Below are 15,628 nucleotides of genomic sequence, written 5' to 3'. Positions count from 1 at the left end.
GGTGTGAGAGAATCAGCTGTCTACAAATATGTTCCCAGTCAGCTGGGACTGATGATATAGGAGTGGGAATCATACAACGCTCCAGACGTTGCAGGATTATAAACCCCAGCATCCCGTACCTTGTTTAAGGCTGATGTGAGTTGTAGTCCAAAACCATGTATAGAGCCCCATAATTTGCACCTCTGAATAACAAGATCCAGATTTCCCCCTCTTCTTCAAAAGAAATAGTTAGTTTCCATATATATGGATTCTGCATCCATGGATTCAAACACCAATGGCTTAAAATATAAGCAAAAAGCAAATCCTGATGTTGCCCTTGTATGTAAGTGACACCATTTTATTATGCCACTGTATATAATGGGACTTGAGCACTCACATATTTTTGTGTGGTGATGGTGGTGGAGTTGGAACCAAATCCTATCAGATATTGAGACGTCATTGAACCTTCCAAATTTTACATCTTTCCAGCTATCCTTTTCTGCAATGTTTTCTCCTAAATTGTATCTTTCTCCCTTCTCTTTTTAAAAACTCAGTACCAGCTGTGTATAAAAACCAATTTGAGCTGAGTGTCTCTTAAAAAACGCAGCCTGTAAAAGAAAAACTTCAATGTAAAATGGGGTGGCAATGGGAGGGGAGATAGCTTGCACATATTTTAATTCCAAGGGAAAAAGTACAAATTTGCCCAGGAAATCTGTGCCAAAGAGTGAGAGCTTTGCTTCTTGAAAAGGCTCCAAACCCACAGCTACCATTATCCAAATAACCATCCTTGCTCCTGAGTAATAGTTACCCGGCACAACTGGCAATTTCCCCCAGACACAAGCAAACTGTCAATTACTCTTGGTGGTTTAATCTCTCATTTTTGTGTGTATTTTTTCCAATTGGCAAACTGTCTGAATTTGCCTCCCTCCTTCCCTCTCCTTCCAATCTCCCCTGCTTCCCAAACTGGCACGCGTTGCTTGAAATGTGACCCATAAATGGAACAGATGCAGCCTAGCACCTGGAGGCACTTTTTTAGCCTGTTTAAAAGGAGGCTTTTTTCCCTTCCTCCTGTCTTTTTCTTCTAGGCTGAAAGCAACCAACACACACTTTGATAGTTCTCTCTCAATCCACCTCCCATGCGCATGCATCTCTGCCTCAATGCCTCTCCCACAGAAATGAGATATGAAATAGCTTTCTGAGTACAAGGCACAAATGCACCAGGCTTTCTATAGGCATGTTGGAGTTCCATCCAGACCCAAATCCCTATTCTCCAGCATCTAACAGAGCTGAACTCCTGCATTGCTGGTCACTGTGTAACATTTCTACAGGTAAAATATGGTACAGTTCCCCTCTTACCATCCCAGAGCTTCACTGCGATACTCATGTCTCCATAGCCAGGCAATGGACTGCATCATTGTTGTATTTGGATGCATCAGAGGTGGGCATGGTGAAGTCCATGGGCAATGTGAAGTCCGAAAGCCCCCCATCATTTAGACCAGGAGTTCTCAAACATTTTAAGTGGAGGGCTGGTTCATGGTCCCTCAGACTGTTGGGGGTGGGGGGAGACTATGATGAAATAGTCCAAAATTACCTCACAACCTCTGAGGATGCCTGCCATAGATGTGGGCGAAACGTCAGGAGAGAATGCTTCTCGAACATGGCCATACAGCCCAGAAAACACACAACAACCCAGCCCAAAATTAGGATTGTGTTGTTGTGTGTCTTCAAATCGTTTCAGATTTAGGTCAACCCTAAGTCTAAAGTTTAGGACAGGGACCGGGTAAATGACCTTGGAGGACCGCATAAGCCCCACAGGCCTTAGTTTGGGGATCCCTGATTTAGATAAATTAGAGCAATTTAGAAGCAGTTTTGGAACCTCAACCTCCCACATGTGCAAAAAAAGTATTTATTTATTTATTTACAACATTTATACCCCGCCCTTCTCACCCGAGGGGACTCAGGGTGGCTTACAAAAATTGGCAAAATTTAATGCCCAAAATGCAATCATAAAAACAAAACAATATAAACAGATCTATTAATAACTTTGTTAAAACACATTATAAAAACCTTAAAAACGTATATATAATTAATTCCATTCATCCGAGATCCTCATGCTTCATCCTCAAATCAGGCCATGTCAACTTTGTCATTTACTCATCAAAAGCTTGGGCACATAACCATGTTTTCACGGCCCTTCTGAATCCCTGCAGGGTAGGAGCCTGTCGGAAAAATGTCTGAAAATGTTCCCTACTTACAAACACCTAAGATCCTTGTGATACTCCTTTGGAAACTCAGTTTTCGTCTCCACACAACATCTCTTCCTGATACTTTGAGAGCAACTCCAGAGGTAACAGAGGAGTTTGGAATTGCTATGGGTTTTGTGTGGTGCAATGGGAGGAAAGATGATGGGCTCCAATGCCATATCCCCACCATATTGAGACACAGACTAAGGACATCAACTGTTGAGATCTGTGAGATTTCTCCAAAGATCTCAATGAGTGACATAATGCCCTGCATCCAGCTGTGAACACAGCTTAACTAGAATTACCAGTCAGTGTTGTCCCACCCCTGAGATCTCCAATAATACCAAAGATAATAATAACTTTATTTTTGTATGCCACCACCATCTCCCTGGAAGGACTTGGAGCAGCTAACATGGGGACAAGCCCAGTGGGGACATGGGGACAAGCCCATCACTAACCGGACACTGCTTTGAGTCCCATTCGTGGGAGAAAAGTGAGATAAAAGTGTGTGTGTGTGTGTGTGTGTGTGTGTGTATGTATATATATGTGTATATATATACACACACACACACATACAGCAGAGTCTCACTTATCCAAGCTAAACGGGCCGACAGAAGCTTGGATAAGCGAATATCTTGGATAATAAGGAGGGATTAAGGAAAAGCCTATTAAACATCAAAGTAGGTTATGATTTTACAAATGAAGCACCAAAACATCATGTTATACAACAAATTTGACAGAAAAAGTAGTTCAATACGCAGTAATGTTATGTTGTAATTACTGTATTTACGAATTTAGCACCAAAATATCATGATATATTGAAAATATTGACTACAAAAATGGCTTGGATAATTCAGAAGCTTGGATAAGCAAGGCTTGGATAAGTGAGGCTCTACTGCATATATATATATATATAAAACTAGCTATCCCTGGCCACGCGTTGCTGTGGCTAGGACTTAATTTTTCTTTTCTTTTGGTTTAATGAACATAGAGGTGTGGATGAGAGGTTGTGCTGTCAATTTTCGAGGTTTTGGGGCATTTAGTTTAGTTGCTTTGTCCGGTGCCGTGATTCCATTACCCTTTTATATATATAGATATCAATAAATATTAACAGAGAAGTCAGGTCAGTAGTTTTTTTGGGGAGGGTTTTTTTTTTTTGGAAATTTGCACTTTTTTTTGGTTCTACATATTTTATTGGGTTTAGAACTGGACTAATCACAAGTGTACAAAATGGGAGACCACACTATCTGAAGCAAAAGATTGTGGGCTATAGCAGCATTTCTATTGATCCAATCCAATCAAAAGTTTTTGGTAGAACAAAGCATTATGTGTGACTGGGCAAAAGAAGAGAGGAAAAGGTGGAGAAAAGAACGTAGGAGAAGATTTGCACTTCTTGACCACAGCCATAGTGTTACACCTCTACTTCACAAACCTCCCCACCTGCCTGCCATCATCTTACCTGGGAGCCCTCTGTTCCTGGCTGCTGGAGGAGTTTGACGGTCCTCCCGCCGGCCGACCTCTGGCTTCGCCCATCGTGCCATGTCAAGCTGCTGCCCGAGTTCCTCTGAAGGCGGTAGTTGAGGTTCTCGGCTGACACAGTGTGTTCCAGGAGGTTCTGGCAGAAGTTGAAGTGGGCAGCGGCAGCTGTTGGGCAGAAAAGGACCAGGTTCAGAGCCAAGTTGAGACATCAAGGAACATGAGCCATCTTTTAAAACAGGCATGGGCAAACTTGGGCCCTCCAGGTGTTTTGGACTTCAACTTCCACAATTCCTAACAGCCGGTAGGCTGTTAGGAATTGTGGGAGTTGAAGTCCAAAACACCTGGAGGGCCCAAGTTTGCCCATGCCTGCTCTAACCTCTACACTTTACTGACTCTTAGTAGGGCATTTCTGATGTTCTCTGATACTATTGATTTGCACTTATGACACCCACTGGGCACTTCTGATGTGCCTCATGTGCTTCGGATGCACATTGGGCACTCTTGTGACATTCTGACACTCTGAAAACACTGGGACTGCCGCGATGCACAATGATACCCATAATCACTCCACTGGTTCTCATTGTGAAAAAGACGTCCATGCATTGAAATGTCACGGCAGCCCTTGGGTGAATGCAGACATTGTGAAATGACTCAATTCTATTTTTGCGCATGCAAGTCCATTCACAGAGATGTAATTCCCATACTGAATTCCAGACCTGGCACTTAAACCAAATTGCTGTCAGCACAGCTTTTATTCCAGGTGGGTGCTCGCCCTGCTTTTTGCTCTTACCTGCATGTAAAATGAAGTGATGACTTTGGCATTGATGTGTTTTGTCACTAACAACTGATAGATTCTTTGTTTTAAACTGCTTTGTTGTTAAATACTAGTATAGTAAGCTGACTTGGTTAGTCAGAATTGCATGCTGGTTTGGATATTGGACTACACCTCTGGGGACCAAGGTTTGATTCCCTGCTCAGACAAGGAAACCAAACAGGTGACATTTATTATTATTATTGTTTTAGTCAATTGTTATGTTTTGTTTTTGTTTCTAATTCTTATAGCGTTTTATAGTGTTTTCAGTGTTTTATTGTACAATGTTTTATGCTGATTTTATATTGGAAACCGCCCTGAGTCCCTTTCGGGAGAGAGGGCGGTATACAAATAAACTTTTACTTACTTACTTACTACTACTACTTATTATTATTATTATTATTATTATTATTATTATTATTATTATTATTATTTTATGACACAGCAAACAAGATAGATATGCTGGATTTCGTATCACAAAATCACAAGTCGAACACTTCCCAAGTGTCTAGGACTGTGTGATGTATTTTCGGATGATGCGTGCAGATCCCAGTAGGGTGGCCTTTTGCAGTTGGCAGATTGTGATTTTGTCAATGTCTATTATTATTATTATTATTTACTACTACTACTACATTTATTTATATCCCACTTTATCTCTCCCAAAGGAGACTCAAAGTGGCTTAACATAAAAGCATTAGCATACAATTTAAAATATATAAACATCCAAATGTTGAAAACAGGATTATATCACACTTGAGTCACACACTCTCAGCCCAGCAAACCTCATGAAAGCTTCACATAAGAGTAACTATGAGTCAGAAATGACTTGAAGGCAAATGACAACCTGACAGCTGCTCTGAAGTGTACATTGGCAAATATGAAAGATATCCAACATTTTGCTAGGTAAAATCTTATAAAATAGCATGGAGAGTGGATAAACGTTTGCAGCTGATCCACCATGGAAGCAGAATCAGGCTGAATTTTTTTAAAAAATGGATTTTACATTATTTTTAATAGGATTTATCAGAGTAGTCCCAACTAAGGGATTTATTAACCACGATGCAAAAGTGTTGCACTGTGCATAATCTTCATGGCCTGACCAGGGCAAAGGACTGCCTCAAACACTGTGGAAAACCAGGGCTTGCTGAAAAGAAGCTTTTTGCTGATGCTCACTCACGAGGGCTGCCAATTTCCCTCTGGCAATTGACAGGCAGTGCAAGGCAATGTCATTTCCCAGCAATTAAAAGATTACAAACTGCCAAGTGAAGCAGGGCTGTTTATTAAGGAATCTTCCACTGGCAGACTTCTTACAAGGAACTGGTTGGCCACTGGGTCAATTAAGATAATAAAAATAAGAAGAAATACATTCATTTCTTATCCAATTTACCTACAGGGTGCAACATAGATTAAGATATAAAACCATTTAAGACATATAGATTAAAAACACAAACATAAGATTTATATATTGTAATTTATATTGTATTTTAATAGTTTTAACTGTTTTACGCATTGTTTGATATTGATTTTGTATGGGCATCGAATTGTTGCCATTACTGTAAGCCACCCTAAGTCCCTTCGGGTGAGAAGGGTGGGATGTAAATGTGAGAAATAAACAAATGAATAAATAAGATTAAATGGAGCTCCTGGTGGCACAGCAGGTTAAACTGCTGAGCTGCTGAAGTTGCTGACCAAAAGGTTGGCAGTTAGAATCTGGGGAGCAGGGTGAGCTCTGGCTGTTAGCCCCAGCTTCTGCCAACCTAGCATTTCGAAAGCATGCAAGCATGAGTAGATCATTAGGTACAGCAGGAAGGTAAAGGCACTCCATGCAGTCATGCCAGCCACATGACCTTGGAGGTGTCTATGGACAATGCTGGTTCTTCGACTTAGAAATGGAGATGAACACCAACCCCCAGAGTCAGACACAACTAGACTTAGTTACAGGGAGCAGACTACGCCTCTCTTGAAGCACTTTCACTGGCACCGATAAAGCTTTTGGTCCCAATTCAAAGTACACAGCCCTAAACGGTTCAGGTCCTGCTTATCTTTGTGACCGCATCTCTCCCTTCGAACCAATGCAGGCGCTAGATCTTCTGGAGATGTTCTTCTCTCACTTCCATCACTAGCACAATTGTGGTTGGTGGGGATGAGGGAGAGGACCTTCTCGGTGGTGGCCCCCCGGCTCTGGAACTCTCTCCCCAAGGAAATCAGCTGCACTTTTTCCGCACAGTCCCAACTTGCTCCTGTTTGTTTCTAGCACTTTATTTTCTGGTCTTATTATCTACGATTGCACAAACCTACACTTCACATGCATCTTGAAATGTCCTATTTTACCCTGGAATGTATAAATTGTGTGTTTTATTTTAAGATGTTTTAAGTGTTTGTTCTTTTATGCATTTAATTCTGTAATTTGTGCTCTGTTTTAATTGTATGCTACCCTGTTTCACCTAAAATAAGACATCCCCAGAAAATAAGACCTAGTAGAGGTTTTGCTAAATTGCTAAATATAAGGTGTCCCCCGAAAGTAAGACTTAGCAAAGTTTTTGTTTGGAAGCATGCCCACCAAACAGAACACCAGAGCATGCAGAATAGGTCAATGTACGTACCATAAAGTGTTGTACATGGAAATATTGGTAGTAACAAGAAATTCTTGATAAGATTCAGTTTGTCTGGTTATGATGGTTTATGATGACAACTACTGTACAGTATATAATAAATGTTCAATTTTTTGTTCAACAATAAATGTGAATTCTTCTTCATGGAAAAATAAGACATCCCCTGAAAATAAGACCTAGAGCATCTTTGGGAGCAAAAATTAATATAAGACACTGTCTTATTTTCGGGGAAACACGGTATTTCTCAGGGCTTCGTCCCCATGTAAGCCGCCCCGAGTTCCTTCAGGGAGATGGAGGCAGGTTATAAGAAATAAATTATTATTATTATTATTAATTATTAAACTTTGTGTCAAGGGAAAACCTTTACAGTTACTTTAAAATTAAAACACAAATCATTATACATTTACAGTATGTCATCCATGCATAAACATTAAAATGCCCATTTAAAATTCACAGTTTATTTTAAGATGTTTTAAGTGTTTGTTCTTTTATGCATTTAATTCTGTAATTTGTGTGACTTGCCCAAGTTCTCCCAGAGGGTTTTATGGGCAAGACGGGGTCCCCAGAGTCGTTATCTACCAAGCTGCTTGTATAGAAGAACCAATGTGCAACTCTGTGAGTGGAGAGTTACGCTACGAAATCCCACTGTACGATCTCAGCCTTTGTGATCTATTTCTTTAAACAAAATTCTATTGTACTTGTCTCGGTGTGCGAAATGCCTTGCAGTTCTTATCTCGTTTTTGCCGTTCCAGACTGTGAGATCATTATTTTGAAATCCTTGCAGGGAGACAAACAACAAGCCACTTCCTGGTGAAAAACCATCTAATCACAAAATCAGCTGGCATTTAAATAATACTTCATGGCAGATACACTCCCTGAAAAATGTAGGTTGAATCACAAACCACAGACACAAAAAAACATGCTTCCTTGCCGTCCTTACATGCATTCTAGCAGAATTTCTGGTTTCGTTCTCCCTTAGGAGTTAGCCATGGTTTCCTTTCACATATTTTTAAGAATGGAAACGGTTCTCCTTGTAACCATGCTATTGTAAAGGTGCAGAACTTAGGAAAATGACTTTTCTAAAACTACAGCTCCCAGAAAGCTCAGACAGAAATAGCTCTGACTGGGAGATTCTTGAAAATGAAGTTTCGCAAATTAATATTGCCAAACTCTGGCAGAATTATTGTGAATTTTGCTTGCAAGTTTTCTGTTTCAACATCTGTGCAGTTCAAGTACAGCATTACAAAATTGCTGTAGCAGCTGCTAAGTTACCTTTTATTAACCTGGATCCCATCCCAAGTGTTTGAACATACATCCATTTAAATGACAGAGGATGGGCTGGCATCTTTTAGGTTGCTTTAACTATAGATTTTGGGCATTGTGTCAGACAAGATAGCCTTTGTGTGCCCCTCTATCTGTGGTTCTCATAATATCTGCTTGCAGTGATGCAAAATGTTCACCCTAATTCAAACTGTACTCCTCATCCCCAGTGTTTCCTCTTTTTCTTTTGTGGGAGGATTGATCCAAGTCCTGAAAACAAGCAGTGGTACGGATTCACTCCAAAGCAATTAAATGAAAGCAACCGAGACAGCTGTGTGTGCTCCAGACACTATTAGCTGGGAGGAGATCCACTTGGCTGCCAACTTTCACACCTGATGCAGACCAATGATTCACCACATACCATCATGTTACTAGATTTATGCCAGAATCTGGATTATTACTCCACTGACCTCGATGCAAGAACAGCAGGTCGTTTCATGCCAACAGAATACACATCAGGATGACTAGATGCTGAAAGGAGCATCCATGGACTCACTGAGGCCATGTCTACTGGTGGAAATTCCCCAATCCAGCTGTTCCCCAGTCCCCTGGTCTTCCCTTTGGAGAGTAACATTATTATGTGCTTGTCCTGCTAAAATATGGTAGCTTCTGAAGGAGAGAAAAGCAGAAAGGCACTGCTCCATCATGCCTGGGATCAACAGCTGAGGCATTGGAGGGAGAGAAGAGGAAGCAGGCTCTGCTCTATTATGCATAGGCCAGAAACAGGTGAAAGGGCTCCCATCCATCCCAACTGCCACTGCCCTAGTCTTAGAAGAAGATGAGAAGACGCAGGCTCAGCTCCATTATGTATAGGTCAGAAGAAGAGAAGATGAAGCAGCAGGCTCTTCTCTATTATGCAGATGCCAGAAACAGGTGAAAGGATTTCCATTCATCCCAACTGCCACTGCCTTAGTCTTAGAAGAAGAGAAGAAGAAGCAGGCTCAGCTCCATTATGCATAGGTCAGAAGAAGAGAAGAAGAAGCAGGCTCTGCTCCATTATGCATAGGTCAGAAGAAGAGAAGAAGAAGAAGCAGGCTCTGCTCCATTATGCATAGGCCAGAAACAGGTGAAAGGACTTCCATCCATCCCAGCTGCCACTACCTTAGTCTTAGAAGAAGAGAAGAAGAAGCAGGCTCAGCTCCATTATGCATAGGTCAGAAGAAGAGAAGAAGAAGCAGGCTCTGCTCCATTATGCATAGGTCAGAAGAAGAGAAGAAGAAGAAGCAGGCTCTGCTCCATTATGCATAGGCCAGAAACAGGTGAAAGGACTTCCATCCATCCCAGCTGCCACTGCCTTAGTCTTAGAAGAAGAGAAGAAGAAGCAGGCTCTGCTCCATTATGCATAGGTCAGAAGAAGAGAAGAAGAAGCAGGCTCTGCTCCATTATGCATAGGTCAGAAGAAGAGAAGAAGAAGAAGCAGGCTCTGCTCCATTATGCATAGGCCAGAAACAGGTGAAAGGACTTCCATCCATCCCAGCTGCCACTGCCTTAGTCTTAGAAGAAGAGAAGAAGAAGCAGGCTCTGCTCCATTATGTATAGGGCAGAAGAAGAGAAGAAGAAGAAGCAGGATCTGCTCCATTATACATAGTTCAGAAACTGGTGAAAGGACTTCCATCCATCCCAACTGTCACTGCCCTAACCTTAGAAAAAGAGGAAAAGCAGATTGAGCTCCATCATGCATAGGCCAGAAACAGGTGAAGGGGCTTCCATCCATCCCAACTGCCACTTCCCTAGCCTTAGGAGAAGAGGAGAGGAAGCAGGCTCCTCTCCAATATGCAGAGGCCAGAAAGAGGTGAAAGGGACTCCATCTATCCCAACTGCCACTATCGTAGCCTTAGAAGAAGAGGAGAAGAAGCAGACTCAGCTCTACCATGCCTCAACCCAGAAGTAGAGGAATGCACTCCTTCCTTCCCAACTGCCATTGCCCTGGCCATGGAGAGAAGAAGAGCACAGCTCCATCACAATCATCTCCCAATCTGGAGACCCAAAGCCAGGCCTTGAAATCTATCAGTTTTACTTGATATAAGTCCTAGCTGTATTTAGAAAATCCAGTTCTGGAATTTAGAACCAGGTATCAAGAGAGCCCGCATGGTGCAGTGCTTTGAGTGTTGGGCTACAATTTTAGTAACCAGGGTTTGAATCCCCACTCGGCCATGGAAACCCATTGAGTGGCCTTGGGCAAGTCACACTCTCTCAGCCTCAGAGAAAGGCCATAGCAAATCTCTTCTGAACAATCTTGCCAGGAAGGTTTGTTCGTCTTAGGACTGCCATAGTTGGGAAACAACCCGAAGGCACACAACTGCAAGCGATTTGTTGTTGTTTCAGCTATCATTGAGGAAGCAAAAGAAAGAATGAGGTAGAAAAAAAAGGAAAAGGGAAGGAAAGAGGAAACCTTACAAGAGACATATGAGCCTGTCTCCCCGGATAAAGAAGCAGCCGGCTTTGTATAAGCCAGGTTGATCCAGGCAAGCAAATACGAGCAGCAATAAACAGGCAGATCAGAGAGCAACAGAATGAAGAGCTCACGTCTAAGTCTGCCTTTCCGGAAATCAAAGCATTTGCAGAAGCCATTGATCTATTGTGTGCTAATTCCTCCTCCTTTTTAGCTGGCCCCTGATGGAAGCAGATGTGTGAAAGCCACCTTGTCAGGGGGAAAAACAAAAAAGGAGTTGCTGGGAGAGGGTCAGAAAAATATATTAATGTGTCCTACCTGGATGATTAGCCTTTCATAGAAATAAACCTGAAGCAAGGGATAGAGCAAAAGCAAGGGGGATTGGAAACAAAGCAAAAAAAGAGGATTAATCAGGCCTTTGGGGGAAGCAGGATTACGGGATCCGTGCAAGGGAGGAAAAGTCCTTGATTGAAATGTTCTAAGTGGATTTCAAAAGACTCACACGACAGAAAGGAACCGGGAGGTTTTCCTCCCCTGAAGAAGGGAGGGCGCCCGTTCATGATTTGAATCTTTGTACCATGTATTTTAATGAATTTTATAGTAATGTGTCTTAATGTATGCATTACTGTGTTGTGCCCCACCTCGAGCTGTGAGGAGAGGCAGATAACTATAAATAATAAACAATAATAACAACAACAACAGTCATAATAATAATAATAATTTATCCAAAAAAATAAAGTAATAGTCTTCTAATTCTTTTTAATCATTTTGATAAATGATTGGGCCAATGTAAGGGAAAAAAAATAAAAAGTCTCTGCCATAGAAGCTCCTTTTTATAAAGGTTTTTTAGGCATGCCCAGCTCTACATTTTCCTCTTTATCCTCTGTCTAGCTAGATTTTTCCCATTAGCATCAGGAAGGCTGGAGAAACACAGACTTTTGGCGCCAAATTGAAATGGCACATCTGCAGTGAACAGTGCAACAAAGATTGAACTGCTTGCCTGTTGTAGTCAAAGGCACACAAGCTAGGATCTGTTCCTGCTGATTCTCTTATTTGCATTCTGTGGGCATCTGACTACAACAGGCAAGGTAAACAGCAGCTGCCTCCAGAATCCCTTTCTGTGCATGTGCAGAAGGCAAAATGAAGATTAGAGGGATGAGCCCCTACATTTGTTGAAGAAGCAAAGATCTCTAGGTTGAGCCACCAAAACAAAAATCATAAGAAGAGCAGAGACTGGTGAAAGAAAATTCTTCCTTCGATGCATTTTGGAAGAACCTTTCATGGAATCGTTAAAAAGTTCTAAACGTCTTTGTTTACTTATGCAACTTACCCAGACCTGGTTATTTCAGTTCATCCATACATACTGTTATGTACCAAGTGGTCACCAGGGACCACTTGACCAGAGATCACTTTGATCAGGAACCACTCTCCAACATTACTATTAAAAGTGTTACGAATTAGTTTTTGGTCAGCTTTAGATTCAGTTTGGTTATTTGGAGTGCTGATTCAGGAAATTGCATTGGACAGACCATATCAGCTCTAGTTTCTGATACAGAACATATGCCATCCAGCAGGGCTGATGTGGTCTATCCAATGCAATTTTCTGAATCAGCACCCCAAATAACCCCAGAAACGGGCCCTAAAAACAAAGATACGTGGAATTGTTCTGCTTAGGAGGAGGAGGAGAAGCAACAGTCAGGAGGCTTGTTGTCATGCCTTTCATGGGTAGTCAGCCTCTCCCCTCCCAATATCCCCATTGCTTTGGTACTATAAGAGGGTTTCATGAAACCAGACACTCTTGTTGCAACAGTGTAGTAACAGTGAGGCTGCAGACAATATTTTAGTTCTTGTGGACCACAGGTTGGAAAACATTGGGTTAGAAGAACAAATTTGCGGAAACATATTGACCTGCTCTTATTTTTTTTATGATCTTGGTGTATCTTTATTCTTTCCATATTATTTCTGCCATTGACACCAATTTTTTTTTGTTAAAGACAAGATGCCCAGGAATACACTGACTTCATTAATTGCAGCACTCCTGTATTTCTGTATCTTAATTTCCCTCTTTAAAGTAACTTGTGGTCATTGTGTTTGTTTTCTTAATATTCAGCTGTAATCCTGCTTTTGCACTTAACCTCCATCAGTAGCTATTTCAAGTCTTTGCCATTTTATGCCATGAAAGCAGTGTCATCTACAACTGTTATCTTAATGTAAATAAGGAACATTTTGGCCATTGGGACCCCACTGTAATTCTGATCCTAAACAAAAAGAGATGCATTTTATTTTTCTGCCTTTTATCACTATATGTGTAAAATGTTGTAGTATAATCCAACTTCCCGAATGACAGAAATCCACAATATTCTTCTTCTGTCCAGGATATGTTGTTAGTGGGATAAAATAAGATCACGATGATGATGACCATCATCACCACCAACACCACGACCATCCAAGTTGGGTATCCAAAATGCTATTTTGGATTTGGGTTTTTTTTTTTTAAAAAAAAAAACATATACTTCTTGTTTGCCATTAAGACATTTATGATGACTCTAAGATGGCCCAATCACAGTGTTTTCTGAAGCTGAGAGTATGTGACTTGCCCAAGGTCACCCAGTGGGTTTCTATAACTGAGAGGGATTTGAACCTTGTTCTCCACAGTGATAAGCTATATATGCACATAATGAGTCAACTTGGAGATAAGACCCAAGTATAAATATAACATTCATTGATGTTTTATATATATCTTATATACAGAACCTGATTGCAATGCTATTCTCCATATTTTGGATTTCATAATCCCTGGTAATGGACACTCAAGCTGTAATAATAAGCCTTTTGTCTTAAAACCAAGTCTGTGAAAGGGAGGTGTGAACCATATCTCCCAGGATGAATCTCTGTGTCCTGTATTTTGTTCTATAATGAGAGTCTGACCCAGAGGGTTGAGAACATGGAGCTCATATGCCACAGGCCCTCGGGGTTTGTGCTCTTCTGTCAAAGTGTGAATCTTTTTCGGTTGCTCCAAAAATCTTTTATTTCCTTCCATCTGCTCCTGCGGATCTCTCAGCTGGCCTCTTGCATTGTTTTCACGTAGCCTGAAACCAGCAGTTAGCTGCTAAAACGAGAGGTCCCCCGTGTTCAAGTCTGCATGGCAACCGCACAGCCAGTTATACAAATTTGTTCAGAACAGTACCAATTTTAGACACTTGCTCTTGGCCATAGCGGCTGGTATCTTTTGTATCTATGGTCCAGTGAACCCACTCTAGGCTTTAGTCTGAATTTTAAAGGAATTCTCCAAGGTGCTGAACCTTACCCCAAAGGCTGAACCCCTAACTTGAACCCTGTCTTGGAGGTTGATATTTTCTCTCTCTCTCCCTTTGCTTTCTTCCCTCTAGAATCCATTTATTTCATATACACTTGAAGGTAATTTTATAGATAGAATTTTAAATAATGCCTGAAGCACAGTCTGTGTACACTGAACAATGAGAAAGCAAAGATGCCCTTGTCTCAGCCACCCATGGGGTCAGTTTTGGATGTTGAAGTATTCTGGATAAGGGATGCTTAACTTGTACGTATGAAAAGGACCTTGGGATTATTGTTAATCATAATGTATACATGAGCCGGCAGTGTGATGCTGCAACAGAGGAGGCAGATAATATCTTAGCCAGCTCTAATGATACTTTTGCTTCCAAGTGATGGGAAGTAACATCCCACTACATTCTGTACTGTCCAGGCTTTTTGTGGAGTACTGCGTTCAGGTCTGGAAGTCTCATTTTGAGAAGGATATGGACAAATGTAGGAGCCGTGGTGGTGCAGTAGGTTAAACCATTGAGCTGCTGAACTTGCTCACCAAAAGGTCAATGGTTTGAATTTGGGAAGTGGGGTGAGCTCTCACTGTCAGCCCCAGCTTCTGCCAACATAGTAGTTTGAAAACAAGCAAATGTGAGTAGATCAATAGGTACCGCTCTGGCGGGAAGGTAACAGCGCTCCATGCAGTCATTCCGGTCACATGACCTTGGAGGTGTTTATGGACAATGCTGTGGCTTTTCGGCTTAGAAATGGATATGAGACCACCCCCAGGGTCGGACATGACTAGACTTAATGCCAGGGGAAAACCTTTACCTTTACTACTACTTTCTGTATGTTTTATTACTTTTCTTATTAAAATCATCATTAAAAGGTTCATATCAGGGGTTGGTGACTATGGTGGGCCTAGCCACTGTTGTTACTGCTTCTGTATGCCTTCAGTCATTCTCAACATATGACGACCCTAAGGCAAACCTATTAAGGGATGTTCTTGGCAAGATGTGTTCAGAAAAGGTTTTAACCTTCCTCTGAGGCTGAGAGAGTCGGACACGACTAGACTTAATGTCAGGGGAAAACCTTTACCTTTACCTTACCTATGGAAAAATGTTGGAATGGGTTCACAGAAGGGCAAAAAGGACGAAAAGAAGTATAGAGAACTGCTCATATGAGGAAAGGTGGGTGGATCTGGGCACATTCAGCCAAGGGAAGAGAAATGACATGATTGCCCTCTTTTAATACTTCGAAGAGTCCTGCAGAGAAGAGGATGGAGGTTTGCTCTCTGTTCTCCCAGGAGGTAGAATCACATATAATGGTTTTTAAGTTACAGGAAGGTAGGTTATGATTGAATTCTAGAAGAAACTTCTTGATTATAAGAGCAGTTTCGCAATGCATCCAATCATCTAGAAAGATAGTAGGATCTTTTATTCTGGGCACCTTCAAAAAAAGGCTGGACAGATACCTTTTGGAGATGTTCTTTCTGGAGTTCCTGCAC

At 41.5% G+C, this 15,628-nt stretch overlaps 1 protein-coding gene across 5 annotated transcripts in view; it reads right to left on the bottom strand.

The window, feature by feature from the left end:
* Positions 1-15,628, bottom strand: part of samd10 (sterile alpha motif domain containing 10) — a 78,268-nt gene that overhangs the window by 33,573 nt on the left and 29,067 nt on the right. For all 5 annotated transcript variants that reach the window (XM_008110221.3, XM_062979071.1, XM_008110220.3 and 2 more), the window contains exon 2: positions 3,682-3,866. In XM_008110221.3, coding sequence (XP_008108428.2) covers positions 3,682-3,866 — 185 coding nt within the window. The remainder of the gene's footprint in view (positions 1-3,681; positions 3,867-15,628) is intronic.

This window comes from Anolis carolinensis, chromosome 4 (genome assembly GCF_035594765.1).
Source record: "Anolis carolinensis isolate JA03-04 chromosome 4, rAnoCar3.1.pri, whole genome shotgun sequence".
Lineage (NCBI taxonomy): Eukaryota > Metazoa > Chordata > Lepidosauria > Squamata > Dactyloidae > Anolis > Anolis carolinensis.
The sequence above is the reverse complement of the archived record's forward strand: the minus strand, read 5'-3'. Positions and strand labels throughout refer to the sequence as shown.